General features: G+C 38.8%; 1 protein-coding gene across 21 annotated transcripts in view; it reads right to left on the bottom strand.

The window, feature by feature from the left end:
- The window catches only part of EVI5 (ecotropic viral integration site 5), a 133,947-nt gene that overhangs the window by 19,062 nt on the left and 95,462 nt on the right, over nucleotides 1-19,423 (bottom strand). For 19 of the 21 annotated variants that reach the window (XM_038413199.2, XM_043520513.1, XM_038413209.2 and 16 more), the window contains one exon: nucleotides 16,528-16,623. The exons of the other annotated variants lie outside the window; for them this stretch is intronic. In XM_038413199.2, the coding sequence (XP_038269127.1) occupies nucleotides 16,528-16,623 (96 nt within the window). The remainder of the gene's footprint in view (nucleotides 1-16,527; nucleotides 16,624-19,423) is intronic. 21 annotated transcript variants of the gene reach the window in all.

Raw genomic sequence — 19,423 nt, 5'->3', positions numbered from 1 at the left:
AGCTTTGTTTTGATTCTTTACCTTGCATATCTCAACCAATAATATTCTAACCTTTGACATTTCCTAGTTTATTTGCCAAGGCATCTGTACTTGGAACCCTGAATTTGTTTAAATAACTGTTAATGTTGTACAGTGACAGGGGCACGTTAACACCTTTGACTGTTTGGCACATATATTCCATCAACAGTGATAAAACCGGTCCCTTCTCCTCCCTGTAAAAAAGAACAAAAAACAATGGACATTGCACCATTGTTTCCATGGATACCAAAAAGGTCCACGTTGGAATCCACAGATAGTACAAAGAATAATCTGATATTCAGAGGAGCCAGTAAGAAATTTTTAAACCCAGTTTACATCTGGGGTAGGCAAAGTTTTTGGCCTGAGGGCTACATCTGGGTATGGAAATTGTATGGCGGGCCATACAATTGTATGTGAGAATGCTCACGGTTCCTGGCCAGTGGGAGCTGCGGGGGCGGCACTTGAGGCGGCATGCGGAGCCCCCTGGCTGACCTTACATGTAGGAGCCGGAGAGGGGACATGCCACTGCTTCTGGGAGCTGCTTGGAGCCATGGCACGTGCAGAGCAGAACAAGCCCTAGACCCTGCTCCTCATCGGGAGTTTGAGTGCCAGATTAAAAAAAAAATCTGAAGGGGCAGACTCAGCCCCCAGGCCGTAGTTTGCCCATTCCTTGTTTACATCATATTAGGATTTCAAGGATCTTTTTGCATTTTTTTCTTGCATGGTGAAATCCATGATTCTCCTTCATATTTCTCCACTCTCAGTGTTTTGGATGGGGAGGAATGGTAGAAAGCCATGGGCCCAAATCCCAGCTAGGTGTAAAGCTACCATAGATGGTATACTTCACAACTTGGATCTGTACTTTACAGAGGTAGGAAGTGAGCCCTATCAATCCCTACTGAAGGATCAAGTTAGGAAGACCCGAATAGTGATGCTGGAATTTGAGCTGCAGCACTCTCTCATTGTCCCTTCTTTGGGAAGATGGAAAACTAATTTGAGACACAGCCTTCTGAAATCACTATTCAGGTTCTCCAAGAATATACTGAGAACACCAATCAAAAGGGGGCAGTGAGGAATTCAATCTTAAATTTTTTTAAAAAGCAAAAATTACTACAAAGTTCTTTAATAAAGCAATTAGCAAAACAATAAGAGGCAAGTGTTTTGCTACCTATAAATATCAATCTAAAAAGTGTTGTGTTGCTCATTAAGATGGCTCTGAGCAGCCCGCTCAGAAAACAAAGTTTTCATTAAAAGCCATTTTAAAATGTGTGTTTGTAATTTACATGTCAAAAAGTGTCCTCACCATATCAACTTTCAGACTGCTGTCTTGAGCAAAACAGACGAAGCTCAAAATACAGCAGAAATTTAAAGACTAGATGGTTTCAATTTAGCAATATTATGCTTAGAACATGTAATTAATACTGTAACAAATGGCACTTGTCATGCATTTACAATGTACATAATGAAGTCACTCCATTATATGCTGTCCCTCAGTGAAGGAGGAATATTAGCAGAGTGCTATCTGGAAGCGTACACTGCTTCTGTCTACACTTAACAGTTCAACAGCTAAAAAGATTTCTGTATCTATGGCTGTTAATTCAGAAAGCCATACAAAAAACAGTACAGAAAAATATTAATAAGAGAACTACATCTCCCAAAAATGACAATCTCAGTGGAAAAAGGGTTTATAAAAGTGGGACTTTGCACTTAAGCTATAGCATCCCTATATCCGCTTTAGAGGAGTCTGAGGAAAAAACGGATGTTAAATGGAACCAGATTAATTTTTTAAAGGTAATCTGTATGCCAAAAAACGATTTACCAGAAAATATTTTACAACCTACATAATCATGACAATTCCTCAATACTTTCCCTTACTCATTCAGTAAGTAGCTCCACGTTAAATTGATGAGAACACAGTTTGGTTTTTTTTAACATTACATTTTTTGCATCATATAATCCACAGGACTGTAGCTTCTCTTCTGCAGGTACATAGCGTCTATGATGCAGAAGAGAACTGCAATATGCACAAGAATTCAGATGTTTTTTGACTTGCCAAGATAGCTCTGATAGTCCCAAATAAATAATACTCAAGGACTGGTGTACTCCCCTGTAAAGCGGACCTAGATTCCTCAGATCTCTGATGCAGTAGATTGCAGAGTCTGGCTACTTCATTTCAAAGTTTAAAAAAAGGAGGTTTCTAAACATAAAGCAAGCACATTAAACTTGTATTTTACTATTAAATCTAATCAGAAATTGCCAGCAGTTAAATAGTTAATGTTGGCACCTAAACCGACATCTTTACATTTCAGTCACATTGAGATTAACAGAGCAGTCCACACTGCTCCAGTACATTGTTTCATGCTGGCTGCAGACTCAGGAAGAGAACACCACATCAGTTTATACTGCTCATATTTGTTAGGTTTTCCTTCAACCATGAGGAACAGAAGGTATTTTTTGTAAAGAAAAGTTGGATGCAGGAGCATAATTCCAAGGCAGACTCTGTGGCCACAGTTACATAGTACAGAGCCCTGATTATTATGGAATCAACCTTAGTTTTTCTGCTAAGTGTACCTTAGATGCCAATTTGTATTAATGATGATATGGACAGCTAAGACTACTAACTTTCATAAATACAGTGTCTTAGTTCTACAGTAATGCTTTTGCCTCAATTATTTGGTTATGTCAAAAGCAGACAGGTACTAAAATTCCCAGCTTCAAAATACATGATTTCAGCAAGGACAGAACAGCATTAGAGAGAACTATATAATGCTGCTGCTTCATCTTTGGTTTATTGTTTAGAGAATGGGATTCCATCTACACCTTCGACCTTGGTAACAATCTTTATAATTATCTAGTTTGTAAAATGTCCCTGATTCTCAAGGACATAAAACTAAAAGGCATAGTTACCAAAGAAGAAAACTTTTAAAATGCATTTTATATTTTTATATATACAAACACATACACACACGGTAGACAAAGCTGCAGCGTTAGATTGGGTGCTTGCAAACCACATGACCTCACGAATGCTATCTTATCACATCACAGGTTCCTCAGACTGACCACAACCACTTAAATCAGACTCCGCCAGCATAAAGGCTCTATCTTTGACATGTACTAGTAAAGCAACACCATTTTTAGCTGGCCAGCAGCCTTGCAAGATCTCTGCTTGTGGGAGGGCAAATCTCATGGTCTCTTGTCCAACTGTGTTTGCAAGATATGATACAAGAAAAGCACATGATTTATTGCACTATAAACTTCAACCACAAGTTGCAATGCTTACTCTTTGTAAATCTGAGGGCTAACATATTTCCTTTTAATGACAGCATTTGTTATCAAGCAGAAAAACATTTAAATGCAGCCACTTATTTTGAAAGCATTCATCTATAGTAAACAAAAATTCAAATTAACATTAAATTATATTTAGAAGGTGAATACTTAATGCAAACAAATTTTATTTGATTTTGTTTAGAAACATTAAATTAGAATCTTAAGCCTTAATAAAAATATTGTAACAGTCCAAACTTAGATACTATAGTAATGGGTGCAAATTTACAGATTACTGAAAAAACCACTGAAAACAAGAACTGGACCAGTATCACTATGCCTGGTGAGGGGCTGATAATCTTAGGACAATGGCAGTGAGGAAACTAGAACTGCCAGGAGACATGCATGCAAAGCTGACATAGCATGCATCTACTGTACAAGTCCCAGGGTGCCCAAAATTGCAAACCAACCAACCTTGTATAATATACAAGGCAAACAGTACACCCAAATGGCATCTTCAGTGGGAAGGGAGGTTCAGTCAGTGAGACCAATCATCTAGGCTGACACTCATTTACAGCAGTACGTAGACTGAAGATGTATTATGGGATAACCTTTTAGATGCATTATACTCCCTATACAGGCTGTGAGGCTAATGTCTTGGGCTTTTGTTTCCAAGGTATCTAAATGCCATTGATAAACCAAATCCAGTACCATCCCAACAGCAATTGCCTACACTGCTTGATCTACAAGCCAAGAAATACCAGGCAAATAATACTCTGTGTGGCACAAGCTGAAACCTTATTTCTAATAGGCTGGAGTTGTTAGCTTCCACTTTTCAAGGCAGAAAATATTCAACGCTTCATAAAATATTTGTTTAAATATTAGTGTGTACAGTTTACTTCTAGCATTAATTTTATAGATTCATAGAGTTGAAGGCCAGAAGGAACCATTAAATCTAGTATAACCTCTTGAATAACAGAGGCCATTAAGTTTCACCATGATCTGTGTAGTGCACCAATATATAGTAGTTTCTTTAATCCTTTACACTGATGTTCTTAGTTTAATTTTCCTTCATTGTTTCCTTGATTAGCTCTCCAGGTTTCCATTCCTGCAACTAAAGTTACAAGATGCCCCCTTATCCACAGCTTTTCCCCTATTCCAGATTACTCCTTTTGTCATATCTTATGCATTATTTATCCCCAAAGTAATTACTTAAGGTCTTGAACTTTATTTACACAAGCAGAATCTTTTAAAAGCATGGCATTTAATCTCCAACTTTAATGTCTGTTTTCATTAAGCCAATCTTAAAAGCGTTAGATCAACAGGAACATGATCTGACCAAGAGATAATACCTATATCAGAATGTTAGTGACTGCATTAGGTTCTTAGAATATAATATCAGATCAATTTTAGGATGAACTACACACTGGTGGGAATAGAAAGAGTAATAAATTGAGGGTTCTCCAAACACAAATGCTTTGCGGGCAAACATGTCAATGCTAATCTTAAATACCACTCCTGTAAAAATTTTAAATGCGTCATGTATTGAAAATGATAAATTTTTTAAAAACTATCTTTCCACCTGCTTCATCTACACTAGGATTTAGGGTACAATTAGATAGTTTCTCTCTAAAATCATTTCACCAAGTTATTGTCTAAGAACTCACTAAAACAGTCTATTCAACTCTTATTAGGGGAGCAATGTTCTATCGCATCTTTTTCCTGAAAGCTTTTTTAGAATAAAAAAATTCCACTCTGGTCTATCAGTCAGTTAGAAAGACTTTAAAAATTAAAATAGCATGTTTTGTTTTTGCGAATGAGAGAAGTGCTTGATTTCATGTTCACTTTTAAATAATTTTCCTGTCCTACGTTTTCATTTCCACTGAAAACTAGCACAGATAAAGATATGGAACATGTGCTCTATTACTGGACAGACTAATAGCCTGAGCCAATTTCCTCTCCATAGGCTTGTCTTCATGTTACTCCTTTTCCATGGTTCTGTACATAAAATGTATTGCTAATAAGTATTATTTTTAACAATTCGGAACAGAAGGGCACAGACAGCATGATTTCCATTTTTATGAGAACCCATGTAGAATATGTTGAGGATTCTGGAGAACTAGAATTTACTTCCTGTCCCATTAACTCCTCCAAAAAAAACAAAAAACAAAACAAATGGATGTGCTGTGTCTTCCAATTAGTGCCAACAGAGCAGCGTTAAAAGCGATTCACTTTGGGCCTTGACAGGTTGTACTAATGTTGGGGTAATGGCTAGACAAAGTGAGGTGGTAAACCACCCTCCATTCTTGGGGCCACATGCTGTTTGCAGAGAATGCCTTCTCCTTAACTAGAACAAATTTGAGGAACAGAAAAGAGGTCATCTCAAGAAACAGTGTTTCAAAACCATTTACCTTTCTTCAGTTATCCTCTCTGGTACCTAATTTCAGGTTTATTAACCTTTGCTTTAAGAAGTTTAGTTGAATTCTTCATTTGCTCATTAGTTTTGTTTTTCCTAGGAATGTCCAAGACAGAAAATCCCTGAAACTTCTACATTTCCAAGAATGGTGCATTCAAATTTAAGAACATGGATTTATCTACAGTAGCTCCTCTGTGCGCTTACAAAATACACTTAGCAGGACCTGCAAAGTCTTCAACCTGGAAGCCCTTCTTAACCTAGGGATAAAGATCCAGAAGTTGCTTCAACACACACACACACACACACACACACACACACACACACACACACACACACACACACACACTTTTGTTTCCTACAAGGTTCAAGGATGTCAAGTGACTTCCTGCTTCCAAAAATACAACTGCATTGAAATGAACAGGGGGATGTAAAGCTTTTCTAAAAATATACATTTTTTAGAAAAGATGCAAAAAATTCCTTTATTATAAGTAAAAACAACCAAACTAATTTCAGTAAGTGGTGTTAAACTGCTCTCCGGTTAAGAACAAGTACTGGATACCTACACCAGTCTAAGGAAGTTGTTTTGTTTTGTAAGAAATTAAGTCTTTAATGTTAGAAACATCTCTAATGTTCACAATCAACCACAGCGGATGTAAAATTGCTGTCTTCAGTGGAATCCTGGAGTCATGAACTTATGCTTCAGGGCTGGACGGGGGGGGGGGTCTTTAGCTTATCTCACTATGTCTCCCAAGTTAAAATTTGTATAGCATATGGGTGAAAAAAGTTGCGTGACTAACTGACAAGAGCTTCAGAATGATGCCTGATAGCAAGACCACAGTGTCCCCATTATTATTACTGCATAAGCTTCTAAATACATAACATTTCAAAAACACCTAGCACTCATTAGTACACTGTAGGCAATGAATGGGGGGAGCTGCAGAGCTCCTAGGCATGCAGACACATCATGCCTGCTGCTACATCCTTTTTTAATAGTACAGCTTACTACCCCCATGCAGCCAGCCAACTTTGTGGGCCAGTGCCGGTGGGGGGCAAGGTCATGCTTTCTCTAGAACGTTATACACCAATAAGGGAGTAGGGACAGTAAGTCTGCCTGGCTCCCCCACGTAAACTTGCATAAACGCCAGGCATAATCTGCCTCAGTGTGAAACTAGCCATAAGAATAAAACTAATTGCTCCATTTAAGATACTGCATTAATATACACAAAAGCTGGCATTTTCTACTGTGTAAGATTTCATTAATTAAAAACAGCAAAAGAAAGCATTTACACCATTGCATTAGTATAAATTCCTTGTGTAATTTTAACTAACAACAATTTCACAATGTTTTAAGCAGTTCCAGTCCTAAATCACAAAACCTGTAAAATGAGAAACCACTATTCTTAAACCTTGCTTCTGTCTCCAAAGGTATCTTGTGGTCTGTCAGTGTAGTTTGTGGGCAAGCATGTCAATGCTAATCTTTTGTACCACTCCTGTAATCTAGGTAACACATTTAAGCCTTGCAACATCCAACAGGAAGCAGACACAGCTGCTTTGTAATACACACAAAGTGACTAAGTATACAGAGGTAGTGCATAAAACACTCCCAGGACTAAGGTAGTTTATAAATCATTTAATTCCATTCAGTTTGAATTAAGAGTGAACAAGAGAGGTAGCAAGAACCATTAAAACACTGGTCAACATGTACACAGTGTAGTCTCTATGTAATTTTATGCTGGACTGGATGACAGCATCCAGTTTTAGATATTTACTCTGCTTGTTTTCCTTAAGCCCCCAACTCTATTAAGTTGCTCAGATAAACCTATTATAGCCCACTCTTTTCATGCATAATTTCTTAACAAATGAACTGCTTAAGTACTAGACACCAAAGGAGGCAACAGTTGCTGATACCAGGATTTCCTCTTTAGGGCAGGAAGAAAATGGAAGCTTTTCACAGAGAGGAATAGCTTGGATCAAAAGGAGGAGAACTGCAATGGGATACATTGTTGAACAGAGATGTCTCACAGGTAAATCAAAAGGATACTAACAGCTTTGACGGAAGCTGGGTTCAGCCTTCCTGTCTGAATTAGTGACAATTTCCAAAATGCCACCAGATTTTTACACTATCCCAACCTTCAAATCTTTACGGAGAAAATTTATAAAATTGGTGTCCAATGAAGTGACAATCAGTAAGGACAGAAGTATCACACTGCCATCTGATATTGTAAATTTAGATGACTTTCACATTATCAGTGTTTCAAGCTATTTTAAAATATTTTAAAAAAGTGGAAACCGTGGAGTCTTTGCTTTTGACTTTCTTTCTACTATTCAGAGTCCATTCCTGCAGTTGTGTTGGTTATCTAGAAGATTGCTGAAATACAGAATATCACTGTCCATGTTGCTGGAGTTTAAAGGGATAGCTGTCTGATGCACAACAGAGTTAATGCTTGACAATATGCTTTTACTAGAAATATCAAGTAAAAATTATTAATGGAGAAAGCTTTAACAGAGATTGGTAAATGATTTTTAGTAGCAAAAATTTAGTTGCTGTGAAGAATTTAAGGGCGTTTTGAACATATATTCAACATTACAATTAACAATATTGCATATTTTCAACTGCTGAGTTGGTGCTGAGAGAGAACAGTGTAGATTTGTTTTTTGTTTTGTCTTTTTTGTTTTTTTGGGAGAGAGAGCTGGGCATAGAACAGAGGTCCATAATACTGAGTCTGTCTATAGTGCTCGTCTTCCTAAAATGTTGAAGGCTTCAACTGAAGAAGCCAACCGATTTCAGTGTACAAGGTGAAGACTATTGGCTGGCTATATGACGAAACACAGGGAGATCTGCAGCTTATAAAAAGTGTTTTTTTTATATCTATAACTTTTACTGTATTTGAAACATTAGAGAAAGAAGTAAACTTTGTCAGTTTATTTACCTCCCGCATTTAAAAGCAATGTGTGTGCATTTCCTATGTATACTGGCAATTTCCTGACTGTGGGGGGTGTTTTACCCAGCAACAGGGGAGGACATGCAATTTGAATTTACTGCAAATAAACCTTTTCAGTCTAGACCAGAGATCACTTGTGAACTTTTGATTACTATGCCCACATAGGTTACAAAGCAATTGAAACGCAGCATCACTATGTAAGCCTTGGAAATGCACCATAGCCTCAGTCAAGAGACACTTGTGTTTTGTGCTCTAGAAAATTAACAGTTAAAAGAACCACACACAGATAGGATTAAACCCAAAGGATTCCTCAGTCACAAGAAGGTTTACCTGAAGTCAGTCTTTCAAATGATGCAGTAATTTCAAATGATCCATTCTCACATGCTGTAATACACTCTGGCCTAGAGTGTGTTTGGAAGAAGCCAACAATCTTCCTAAAGAAGAGGGTGGAGGGAACAGTAGAGGAAAATAAGGAGGCAAGTAAGGGGAGAATGGCAAACTGTAGAACTGGGCAAACAAACGCAGTATTTGAAGATGTCACAGCATCACACTGATAGGATTTGGAAAATAGACGTAGAGCTTGTCAGCTGGATCCTTTGCACATCTCCTTGTCGGAGGCTATACTTCTGCCTGAGATGTAGACAGATTTTGTTTTGTGAGCTCAGACTTGGAGGTTTTCCAACCTCTAGTAAGTATCTACAGCAGCAGTATTGAACAGTCTGGAGAGGATTTCCATGGATGCTTTGAAGCCCTTGTTTTTACCACCATAAGCAACAAAGAATACGATTTCCTAAAGGATGTGACCTAATCAAGCTGGATTTGAAGGCTATGCAGACATCTAGACAGTGCCACCTGTGATCTCGAGGATGAGATGGTCTAAGACAACAAAGAAGAAATATGTTCTGGTTAAGATGGCAGGGCAAAACCCTTGTAAATAATAATTCTGAATCTCTCTTGGGGTGGGGTGGGGGGGAACAATAGGAAGGGCTTTTTAATGGACAAGGCATTAAGTTCAATTGCTCATCTGGCAGTCACAGCAGCCAAAAAGGCAAGACTGAGGAAAATGAAGAATAAAGATGATAGCCATTCATTCAAAGGTTTGGTTCTGTCTGGGATTCAAGACTAAAAGTTAAGCTTACAGTTGCCAACAGGTATCTTAACAGGATGATAAAGTTTGGTAATTGTCTTCAGGAATCTGGTGATGCAAGCAAAAGATGCTGGGGACACACCGTGCAAGAGCTCCTAGGGAAACAACTCTGAATCAAGAGGTAGACGCTCAGTCCTTTGATAAATCCAGAAAACAAATTTTGAGATAGGATTTGATGCTCACATTATACTAGGTTCCCATCACCTTACAGATCCAATAATGAACTTGAGATGGAGTCATTTCTGGTGAAAGAAAAAAAAATCCACCATGGCATCAAAATATCCAAACTTTTAGAGTTCTATACTCAAGCTCTAAGCTGTTAGCTGGATCTTGGCATTTCATTGGGCCTTGAATCAGGATTCCTTCTAAAAGTAGCAGCTCCCAAGAAGGGGAGACATCTCTTGGAGTCAAGGGAACCAGGGCCGGAGAGTCCTTAGGAGGCTATCAAGTTCACCCCAGCCCTGCCCAATCTAATCTTTTTGCCAGAATCACCAAAAGGCAGAAGAGACGACGACAAGGAATATATCAGACATTCTTCTTCTTTCGTATGGCTTCGGTAGGTAGCAACCATTGCAAATTTATATCCAAGTTTGATAGTCAGCACATTGCCACAGCAGTGAGCTGGTAAATGTCCTTCAGACCCCTGGTGAAAGAACAAAGGGAACATTCAGATATGATGTGCTCTATTGTTTGTGCTTGGTGACCACAGTCAGAGGTGTTTGCCTCATTTTCCACTTAATGTGGACAAACCCTCTTCTTCCATGAGATGTCCTGATGCGATTCAATTGGCACTAGTCTTTCCGACATGAGGAACCACCAGGTTTTGCTTTAACAGGATCAACGACTAGCTGTTTGTTTTGAGTAGTCGAAATGCTCCATGAGACTCTCCGCTGAGCCTCAGCATCAAAGTTAGGTGTAAAGATCTTGATCCAGTTCCATAGGAGAGTTGTGGGATTTTAATCTAGTTTTTGGCAGATTCTGCAGGTCATGGTGCAGTGGGATCATTGTATTTACATTGACATGATTAAGAAAGCGAGTTGCCTGAGCAGCTCTTCTAATCTGTGGAGGCTGGATGTGCAATAGGACTGGGAGCCAGTCAACTGGAGTAGATTTGAGCATCCCCGACACTATGTGCATAGCATTAGTGAGTTGAGTGTCAAGGAGTTCAGTGTGACTGCTATAAGATCACACTGGTGCACAATATTCAGCTGCAGAATATACCAAGGCAATTGTTTCAGTTCGTAAGGACTGTGGACTGGAGCCCCATGATGTTCTGGCCGATCTTCTGATAAGCGCCAAACAAGATCTAACCTTATCGCAGGAGTTCGAGGTGTTGTCGAAAGGTCAAACTCCGGTCCAGTGTAACGCCAAGATACTTTGGATTAGCTTTGTGGTGGACGCTCACATGGCAGAGCTGCACATTAAGTTTGGTATTAGCCATTTTATCGTTCAGTTGGAAAGTAGTTACCACCGGGGTTTTTTTGGATTAGGCCTAAGTTTCCAGCATTGGAAATAATCAGCCATTGTGCTAAGATCTCAGGTTAGGATGCAGCTGATTGTATGGAGGCTTGTATGCTGAACAGCTAGGGCAATATCATCCGCATACATGAATTTCCTGACTCCATCGCTAGTATATCCGCGGTGTATAGATTAAAAATTACTGGGCCCAGGACAGAGCCCTGAGGGATGCCTGAGTTAATGGCCAGATCAGTAGACCAAGAACTCTTAAGGTGTACCTTAAAGCAGCAGTCCCCAGTCATTGCTGCCAACAGGCAGATCATTCGCTGGCAGTGAATGACGTGGGAGACCTTATGGAGGCGGACCTGTCTCCAGACAGTGTCATATGCAGACGACAGATCAACAAGGGTGATTCCTGTCTTCAATTTACATTGGAATCCTGACATTCGGAGTAGTTGAATGAGAAGGCATCGGTCCTCCGGGCCCATTTCTCCCAGTGCCTGGAACAGACAAGATCCAAGGCTTTTGTTTTTGCAGAAGGCAAATAAGAATTTAGCAAGTGTCCCATTTGATAACACTTGGTGGAGAACCCTACTGTTCAATTCCCATTTCCTTGGGGAAAGGTTGTAAAGGTTGAGTCAATGGGCTTGTGTGTTGAGCTTGCCCCTGACAGACTGCTGTAATGCAGAGTTGTTTCTTCCCTGCCCAAAGGAGGATTCTGGAGTATGCCTCCTATACAGAAGAGCATCAGGTCCTATCTGCCTGTCTACGTAAGCCTTCGCATTCTTGTTGTCTCACCATTAAGAAGGCAGATGAGGTCAAGAGAGGAGAAAGGTATCTGAAGGCATCCCAATGGCTCAATTCTGGCAACTGATGTTCTTTGCGCCTTCTGTTGAACCATCTCTCTTGGCAAGAGTATGACAGCATTGGGGCTCCCCAAACCCTGAGAGGCATCCATACCAATTCTGATCATGGCTGAGCCCAAAAGAAGCTTTATCTAAGAGCTAATCTACACTAGAAGCACTACAGTTGCACTGCTGTGGCACATCTGGTGAAGATCCTCTATGAAGAGCTCTCTCCCATCAGTGTAAATAAATCCATTTTTGCAAGAAGCGGTAGCTACGTCAGTGGGAGAAGCTCTCCTACTGACATAGTGCTGTCTACACTGACACTCAGGTCAGTGTAATTTATATCATTCAGAGGGATGGCTTATTCACACCACTTATCGACGTAAGAAAGAGGTAGTATAGACCGGGCTTTAGTGAAGCTCTTACATCTGCACAACTACTACAGGTTTGCTGAATGGCCTTAAGCCAGGACAAAAAGAGGGTTTGAAGATGGAAACAGAGGACATAACTCCTCCTTAAAATACTGTGGTGCTATATTTTATCCATATGGTGCCTGAGGGAATAGTACCCTCAATGGGGGTGGGGGGAGAAGAGACTCTTTTTAAAAAAGGATGGTATTTGGTGCTGTCCTCTTAGGGACAGCACCAAACTTTTACTGCTTTTTCTTCAGGAGAAGATAAAGGGAAGCATAAACCTTAGGAATGTACACTCTATACACTACCTCCTCCAAGGAACAAAGTACCTGAGACACAAGCTATGTCATGCTGAACATGTTTCCCTTGGGATACCTTAGCAGGGGAAGCACCTCCACCTCTTATCCTAGCAAAGCCTCACAGCCTTTCAGAATCCAGAATGTTTGACACCAGGGATACTGATGCATTTATCCTGAATCACTCTGGGAGGAAGCAGAGTTGCTCTTAGAGGGTTTTTTGTTTTTTTTTAAAGCTACATTAGATGCCTTATTTTATTAGAAGGGGACCCAAAGGAAGGCCAAGGCAAATCCCAGGAGTCTCTGCAGTGCCGGGGGAAGAGGCAGCTGGCTGGTCACTAGAACTGTGGAAGTGGGCTCTCTCCAAGTATAATCCCCACAGTAATTATAAGGAACAGTTTAGTGACTAATGTAACTTCCCAAACATCTCATCTCATTTAGGAACACAAGTCTATGGGTGGACTAGCGCACCCTGGATGGCAGCCCCCAGTGGGCCAGCTATTGCCAGTGTTGAATACCATGTGGCTGAAGGCAAATGACTAAGAGGATGGGGTAGGAGAGTTCAACAGCTTGGGATATTCAAAGGGTTAGAGTGGATCCCCTTTAGCCAGTATCAGTCATATGCCCACAGGCCCTTTTTCCATGTTCATCCCTCCATAAAGCGGAGCTGCTGAGAGAAGGTGCTTCCTATAGTACAGAACTAAAACTGGAACTGTGATTCAGTTCCAGGGCTTATACAGGAGGGAGAAGTTAGGCTGCAGAAGTAGCTGAGGCGCTGGTTCCAATGTGGTAACACAAGTCAGTCCCCTGACAAAAGGATTCTACTGAGTAAAATATGGTGGTAAAGTGACAGCTTGGTAGGTCCCAACACCCAGATTCAGTAAGGTACGTAAGCACCTGTATAATCACATAAGCAGTCCAATGGGGGCAGGTGTAGGCCTCTAAAGTTAATTCTGTCATGAGATGTTCAATTTAGTACAAATGGGCTATCTTGGGACAAAGATAAATCTCTCAGAATTTTTTCCAGAAACAGTATTTAGATACACAAGCTTCAGTTTAAAATAAGATTTGTTCCATAATCTGATGGTCTGAAACACAGCAATTCAGTATAATTATTTCTGCTTAAAATATTTACCTAGATTTTCTGTTGCAAACCTAGATTTACCAGATAGATACTTGTACTAGCTTAGCTTCCCCACCCCCAAAGTAACAAATACTTGTGTCCATGTCCATATTTCACCCAGAGTCCAGTCTAACTGAATTGAGCCAAAGCTTCAGTTGATATAAATTGGCAGAGATTCATTGACTTTAGTGACTCTATATCACTTTACATCAGCTGAGGATCTGGCCCTTAGTCTCAGTTTTTCTGTAAGATAAATAAAACAGCATTTACATTCATATAGAGCTGTCTGAAAATGTTATTGAAATGATTTTCCAATGAAAAAGACACCCTTTTTGCAAAACCAAAATTTTCTGAGAGAAATTTTCAGTTTTGCAAAAAAACCTGTGTTCCATCAGGACAAAACATTTGTAAAAAAAAGTAACTTTTTCATGGGAAGGGACGTCTGTTTTTCAGTCAGCTCTAAGTCTGTGCGCTTAATTTAAAGTCATGTAGCTATAATGCATTAAAAAGGAGTAACTTCACAAAGTTCCTATGAATTCTCCTTAATCCCAATGAATGTGTTTTACATCTGAGCCAGCTGAATGGCTGTGGTCAGCATATCACGTACAACAATGCCCTATCTTCAGGGAGATGAATTTGCAGGTTTATTCTTAACGTTTCTATAAACTTTTAGAGAAGTAGACCCAAAGATCAGTTAGCTAAAGGAGAAAGTTTGTAGCCATTGTTGGGCCATATAGAAAGAGGGCCTCTCTTTTCAGTACAAAATTTTATAAGGATTGGTCTATAGTTTTATAGGTACCTGCTAAAATATATTAATCTTAAAGAGGAAAGATTAAACACTGAGGACCCGAACCATCATTTTTGCTTCATCATTTTGTCAAGACACTCTTGCATTAAGACTTTTCTGCAAAAACATACATGCAAGGAAAAAAAATTAGATTTATCCAAAAAATGTATTGTAAGAGTTGATACTAATGAACAAATGAACTAAATTCATTTCCAGTCACCCATTAGTAGAGATTTAGAACCTGTGTACATGATTTATTAGTCTGCAGCAGAGGATTGTAAGTGTGCACTAGCATGTTGCACACTAACTGGCTCACATGGAACCTGTGGGTGTGCATTAACAGTTTCATCTAATGTAGTTTGCTACACTCAGGAATAGCTTTGTCAAAAATTTTGCTTAGCCATTCAGCTTTTGCAAGATATTGGACAAAGAAAAGTTAACTTCAAACATTGTTCTTCCAAAAACAGCTGTGCTGAAATTCATTGACTTTTCACCCATTCCCATTTTCCCTGAACTTGTTCAGTCTTAGTTACAAGTTTAACTAGTCAGGCACCGTTCCTTAGATACTCCTAACATTTTTGCAAAATATACCTGTTCTAAGGATTCTGGAAGTAATTCACCTTCCCTTAAAGAAGGTTGAGGGCATAAGCAGGTTAATTGTATCCATTTAAACATAACATTCTTTAATGCAAGATGGCAGGGTATTGATTTTATCTTTATTTTTAAGTGAGTTTAGTGCATGCTAAAGGTGCTGGATTGATAGCCCTAGAGACTGAAGTCCTTTATCTACAGTACAGACAGCAGTGCAAGATTCTCCACTTTATTATAATCCTCAAGGATGGGTCCTAAAAAGGTTGAGCCTTTTAAGGTTGTGTTTACTAGAGTAGTTTGTACATGTTACGAAAACACTAACTGCATCATGGTAAGTAAGTGGTGTGATTATTTAATAGAAAGAACACTAGAACAGGTTGCATTGCTCTACAACTTTAAGATTTCAGCTGACTGTATTAAACCTGTTTATTTGGAAAGTGTATATTAGCAGTATAAAAAAAAGAGCAAAGATGACTATCTAAACACTCACGGTGCAAAAGAGCCACAGGCATATCTCTATAATGTTATGAGATGACAAAGATGAACTATACCAGTCAGAGTCCTGGTTATACAAGCCTTCTGTGTTTAAAATCCTCCAGAATCTTTATAGTTAACAGAAAATTATTAAAATCTTTATATTAAGGAAGTCTGTCAGGAATTTCATCGGTTCAAAGTTGTGGCAATTTTTAAAACAAAGAAATCTGTTAACTGACATTAAGCAAGCATCCTTTTTTTTTTTTTTAAGCAATCTCAGTAATACTTCCACTTAAAGACCTTTCCTCTCAACGGTAAATACCACAAAGTATAGTTTAGTTTAATTTATTTCACCTTAAAAAGCATGCAAATAAAGAACTGAAGTTATTTTAATGCTAACAAGAGCTTCTAATGCAGTGTAACATTTCAACACACGATTAATTATTGCTTATTGTACACCCTTCCTAAAAGCTCACGAGAATTAGGAAAAACACAGGTAACGTTTTTGGGTCATTTTAACATTAATAAAAAGATTGACAAAATGTTGATTCCTTATTTTTAGCCAAAACTCACTAAATAAACTGGAATGTTATTTTTACAGTGTTAGGTGAAAAAAATATTGCCGTAGAAAGAGTCAAATCTTTAAACTGTAATAGTTCCTCATAATCAGCTAGAACTGCTATGCTGTTACAAGATACTAGAACAAAAGATACAAATGAGCAAGATGACAGCTTTTTTTCCGTCACTTACCTCATCATTCAGCTCTGCTATCTGATCTTTCAGTTCTCTAATATACTGGTTAGAGTCAGAGTTATTAAGCTGCCCTTGAATTTTTCCTTCTTCCTTCTGTTTTTTAAAGAAAAAAAGCAAGAAAGCTTGTTCAAAATCTTCATGCTTATAATACCACCTTATTTCAGGAGACTGACAATCAGGGGTTTAAGACAGAGCTTTTCACTTCTAGATCACGGATTTAAATCTCACCTAGACTAGCAGTAACTGAAAAATGTCACCATCTGAAGACGGTACAATGGCCTTTGTGAAATGAGTTAATTGTCACACAAGTTTCTCAAGATCAGCAACTCGCCCCCTGCACACACAGTGCGCCATCACCTATTCTCTGCCGACAATAATAAGGATCTGAAGGCTTAAATGACATACACTGAATTAGTCCCCTCAGTACAGGGTTGTGGCACACAGGCAGAGCTCTGTGGAGAAGTTTGAAGAGTTTACGTTTACATTTGACGGTAGAAGGCAGTTTTAACCATATGTACGTTTGAAGGATAAGCCAGCCAGTCATTTGTTAGCAAAAAGTCTCTTCCTCCCTCCCTCCCCCCCCCCAAAAAAGAAGAGGTCAGACAGGACATTTCTTGAAGGTCCTGGTTTTTAAAACTAATTTAAAAAAAATCAACAGATTTAGTTAAAATACCCAGAAAATGTTATCCTTTACTATAACCTCATGGGACATAAATAGGGTGGAGCAATTTAAATTTTTTTTTAATTATTGAATAAAATTAGATTGAGACTGTCAAAATAATTTGAAATTTGCTATTGCAACTTTAGATTATACCTTTATAATGAACTAAACTATAAATGCTTTTTATTAACACACTACTGATAGCATCTTATTTGATTTTTACTAACCTACTATAGGGAAAAAAAAACAAACATTGAAAATTACTTCCCTGATTCTGAAAATTTAAAGAAGGAATCTTACTTACCTTAGTAGTCATGTGTTTAAAGTTAAGCATGTACACAAAATGTTTACAGCATATGGCATTAGAACTATTAAAAACTTTTTAGTGGCATAAAATCACTTCAAAGCAAAATTGCTCCTAACTATTTAGTTGATTATTTTTATACACAGGCCAAATTCTTCAAAAATAGAAGCCTAATTCTAGGCTTATAACCCAATATTTAGGCACCAAAAAGTGTGATTTTCAAAAGGACCTAAGTGACTCTGGAGCACAAGTCCCACTGACTTCAAACCTGGATGGAGGAGTATAGCCTAGCTGAAAATGCAGCTTTCTTGACTTGTGGAAACTATCAGTATGTGATGTTCATTCCAAATATAAAATGCTTATTAATTTTATATTTGAATTTGTGTTCTCGCAATGAGAATGTTAACAGGGCCTTGGATTTATTTATTTATTTTTAAAAAAGCATAGATGAGCATTTTAAATGTGAAGTTTTTTGGTAGAATTTTAGGATTTACATTGGGGTGGGCAAAGTATGGCCCGCAGGCCGGAGCTGTTTTAAGCCAGCCTGTGACCACGCAGTCTGGCCCTGCTCTGGCCAGGGTGCTGGATGGGGGGCTACACTACGTGGCTCCCGAAGCTGTGGCATAGCCATGAGCTAATAGGAGCTGCAGGGACAGTGCCTGTGGATGGGGCAGCAAGCAGAGCCACCTGGCCGCAGCTCCACACAGGAGCTGGAGAAGGAACATGATGCTACTTCCGGGAGCCGCTTGAGGTAAGTGCCCTTGGAACCTGGACCCGAAGCCTCTATTAAATATTTTTTTAAATATTAAATACAATTGAATATTAAAAACCACAATATACTCAAATACCAGGCTATTAAGATGAAGGTCAGGGTCCTGAGCGCACATCCATGTACTTTCTTCCAAACCTCTTTATGGCACGAGTTAAGGAAGGAGTCTCACAATACACTGAATTTTAGCTTCCATCACTTTCTGTCTACAATACTGATAGTTAGATGCAATTTCTGTACTTAATTGCATAACACCTGTAAAGTATCCACTACAGAATATATTGCTAGACTAATGCATACACAGTATTTATCTACCCACAGAATGAGCAGCCATGGAGCCAGAAAATTAGATGAAGGCAGTTCCTCTAGTCTTTCCTGAATTAGTGCAGGGCTGTTTGGGGTTTAATGCTTTGGCCAGTCTAGTTTTAGAGGCAACCCAAAGGGCAAAAAAACCCAACACCCCCAAATAAAACTGTCTGTCCCTTTTATGGCAGCTTTAAAGTGTTCCTGCTATTTCTACAAGTAAGCAAGCAGAAGTTTCAAAATTTTATTTTCCTCCTTTGTTGGAGGACTGATGCATCAAAGTGGAAGGAGTAAATAAATAGGTTGAAAGGTGGGAAAGAAACAGCCCAATAACATCACTCACTCCCACTATAGATCAAGAATAGAATCCATTAGAATCAGCCCAGTGTATTTCTAGAGTAATTCCTTGTAATAGAAGGAATTTGTTTTTCTATACTCAACAGAAATGACGACAATCTTGTGTCTATTTAAACCATGATGATATTATATGGAAACTAAGTGAGGGCTCTGTTTCGAAAAACAGCTGTGTGAACATGGCACCTTATTCAACAAATCTGCTTACTTCAGTAACTAAGATGAGTTTTTGCTGATTTTTACTCCTGTGAACATCACAGAGCAAACTCAGCTATGACAGAAGTAGCTGATTCCATTCCTTTATGGGCAGAATTATTTATTGAATTCCAATCAGTTACACCAGTACACAGCTCTCACTAAGGGTATAATTTTGCCTGCAGAACTTTCGTTACTGGTGATGCAAGGGAAGGAAAGATGCCAGTTTATCTTTCAGATTTCATGGTGTCTGTAGAACTGGCAACTGGAAAAATATTCATACACCAAATACATTTGATGTGGAAGT

Source organism: Dermochelys coriacea, chromosome 8 (genome assembly GCF_009764565.3).
Source record: "Dermochelys coriacea isolate rDerCor1 chromosome 8, rDerCor1.pri.v4, whole genome shotgun sequence".
NCBI classification, from domain to species: domain Eukaryota; kingdom Metazoa; phylum Chordata; order Testudines; family Dermochelyidae; genus Dermochelys; species Dermochelys coriacea.
Note: the sequence above shows the minus strand (reverse complement) of the source record. Positions and strands in the feature narration are given on the sequence as shown.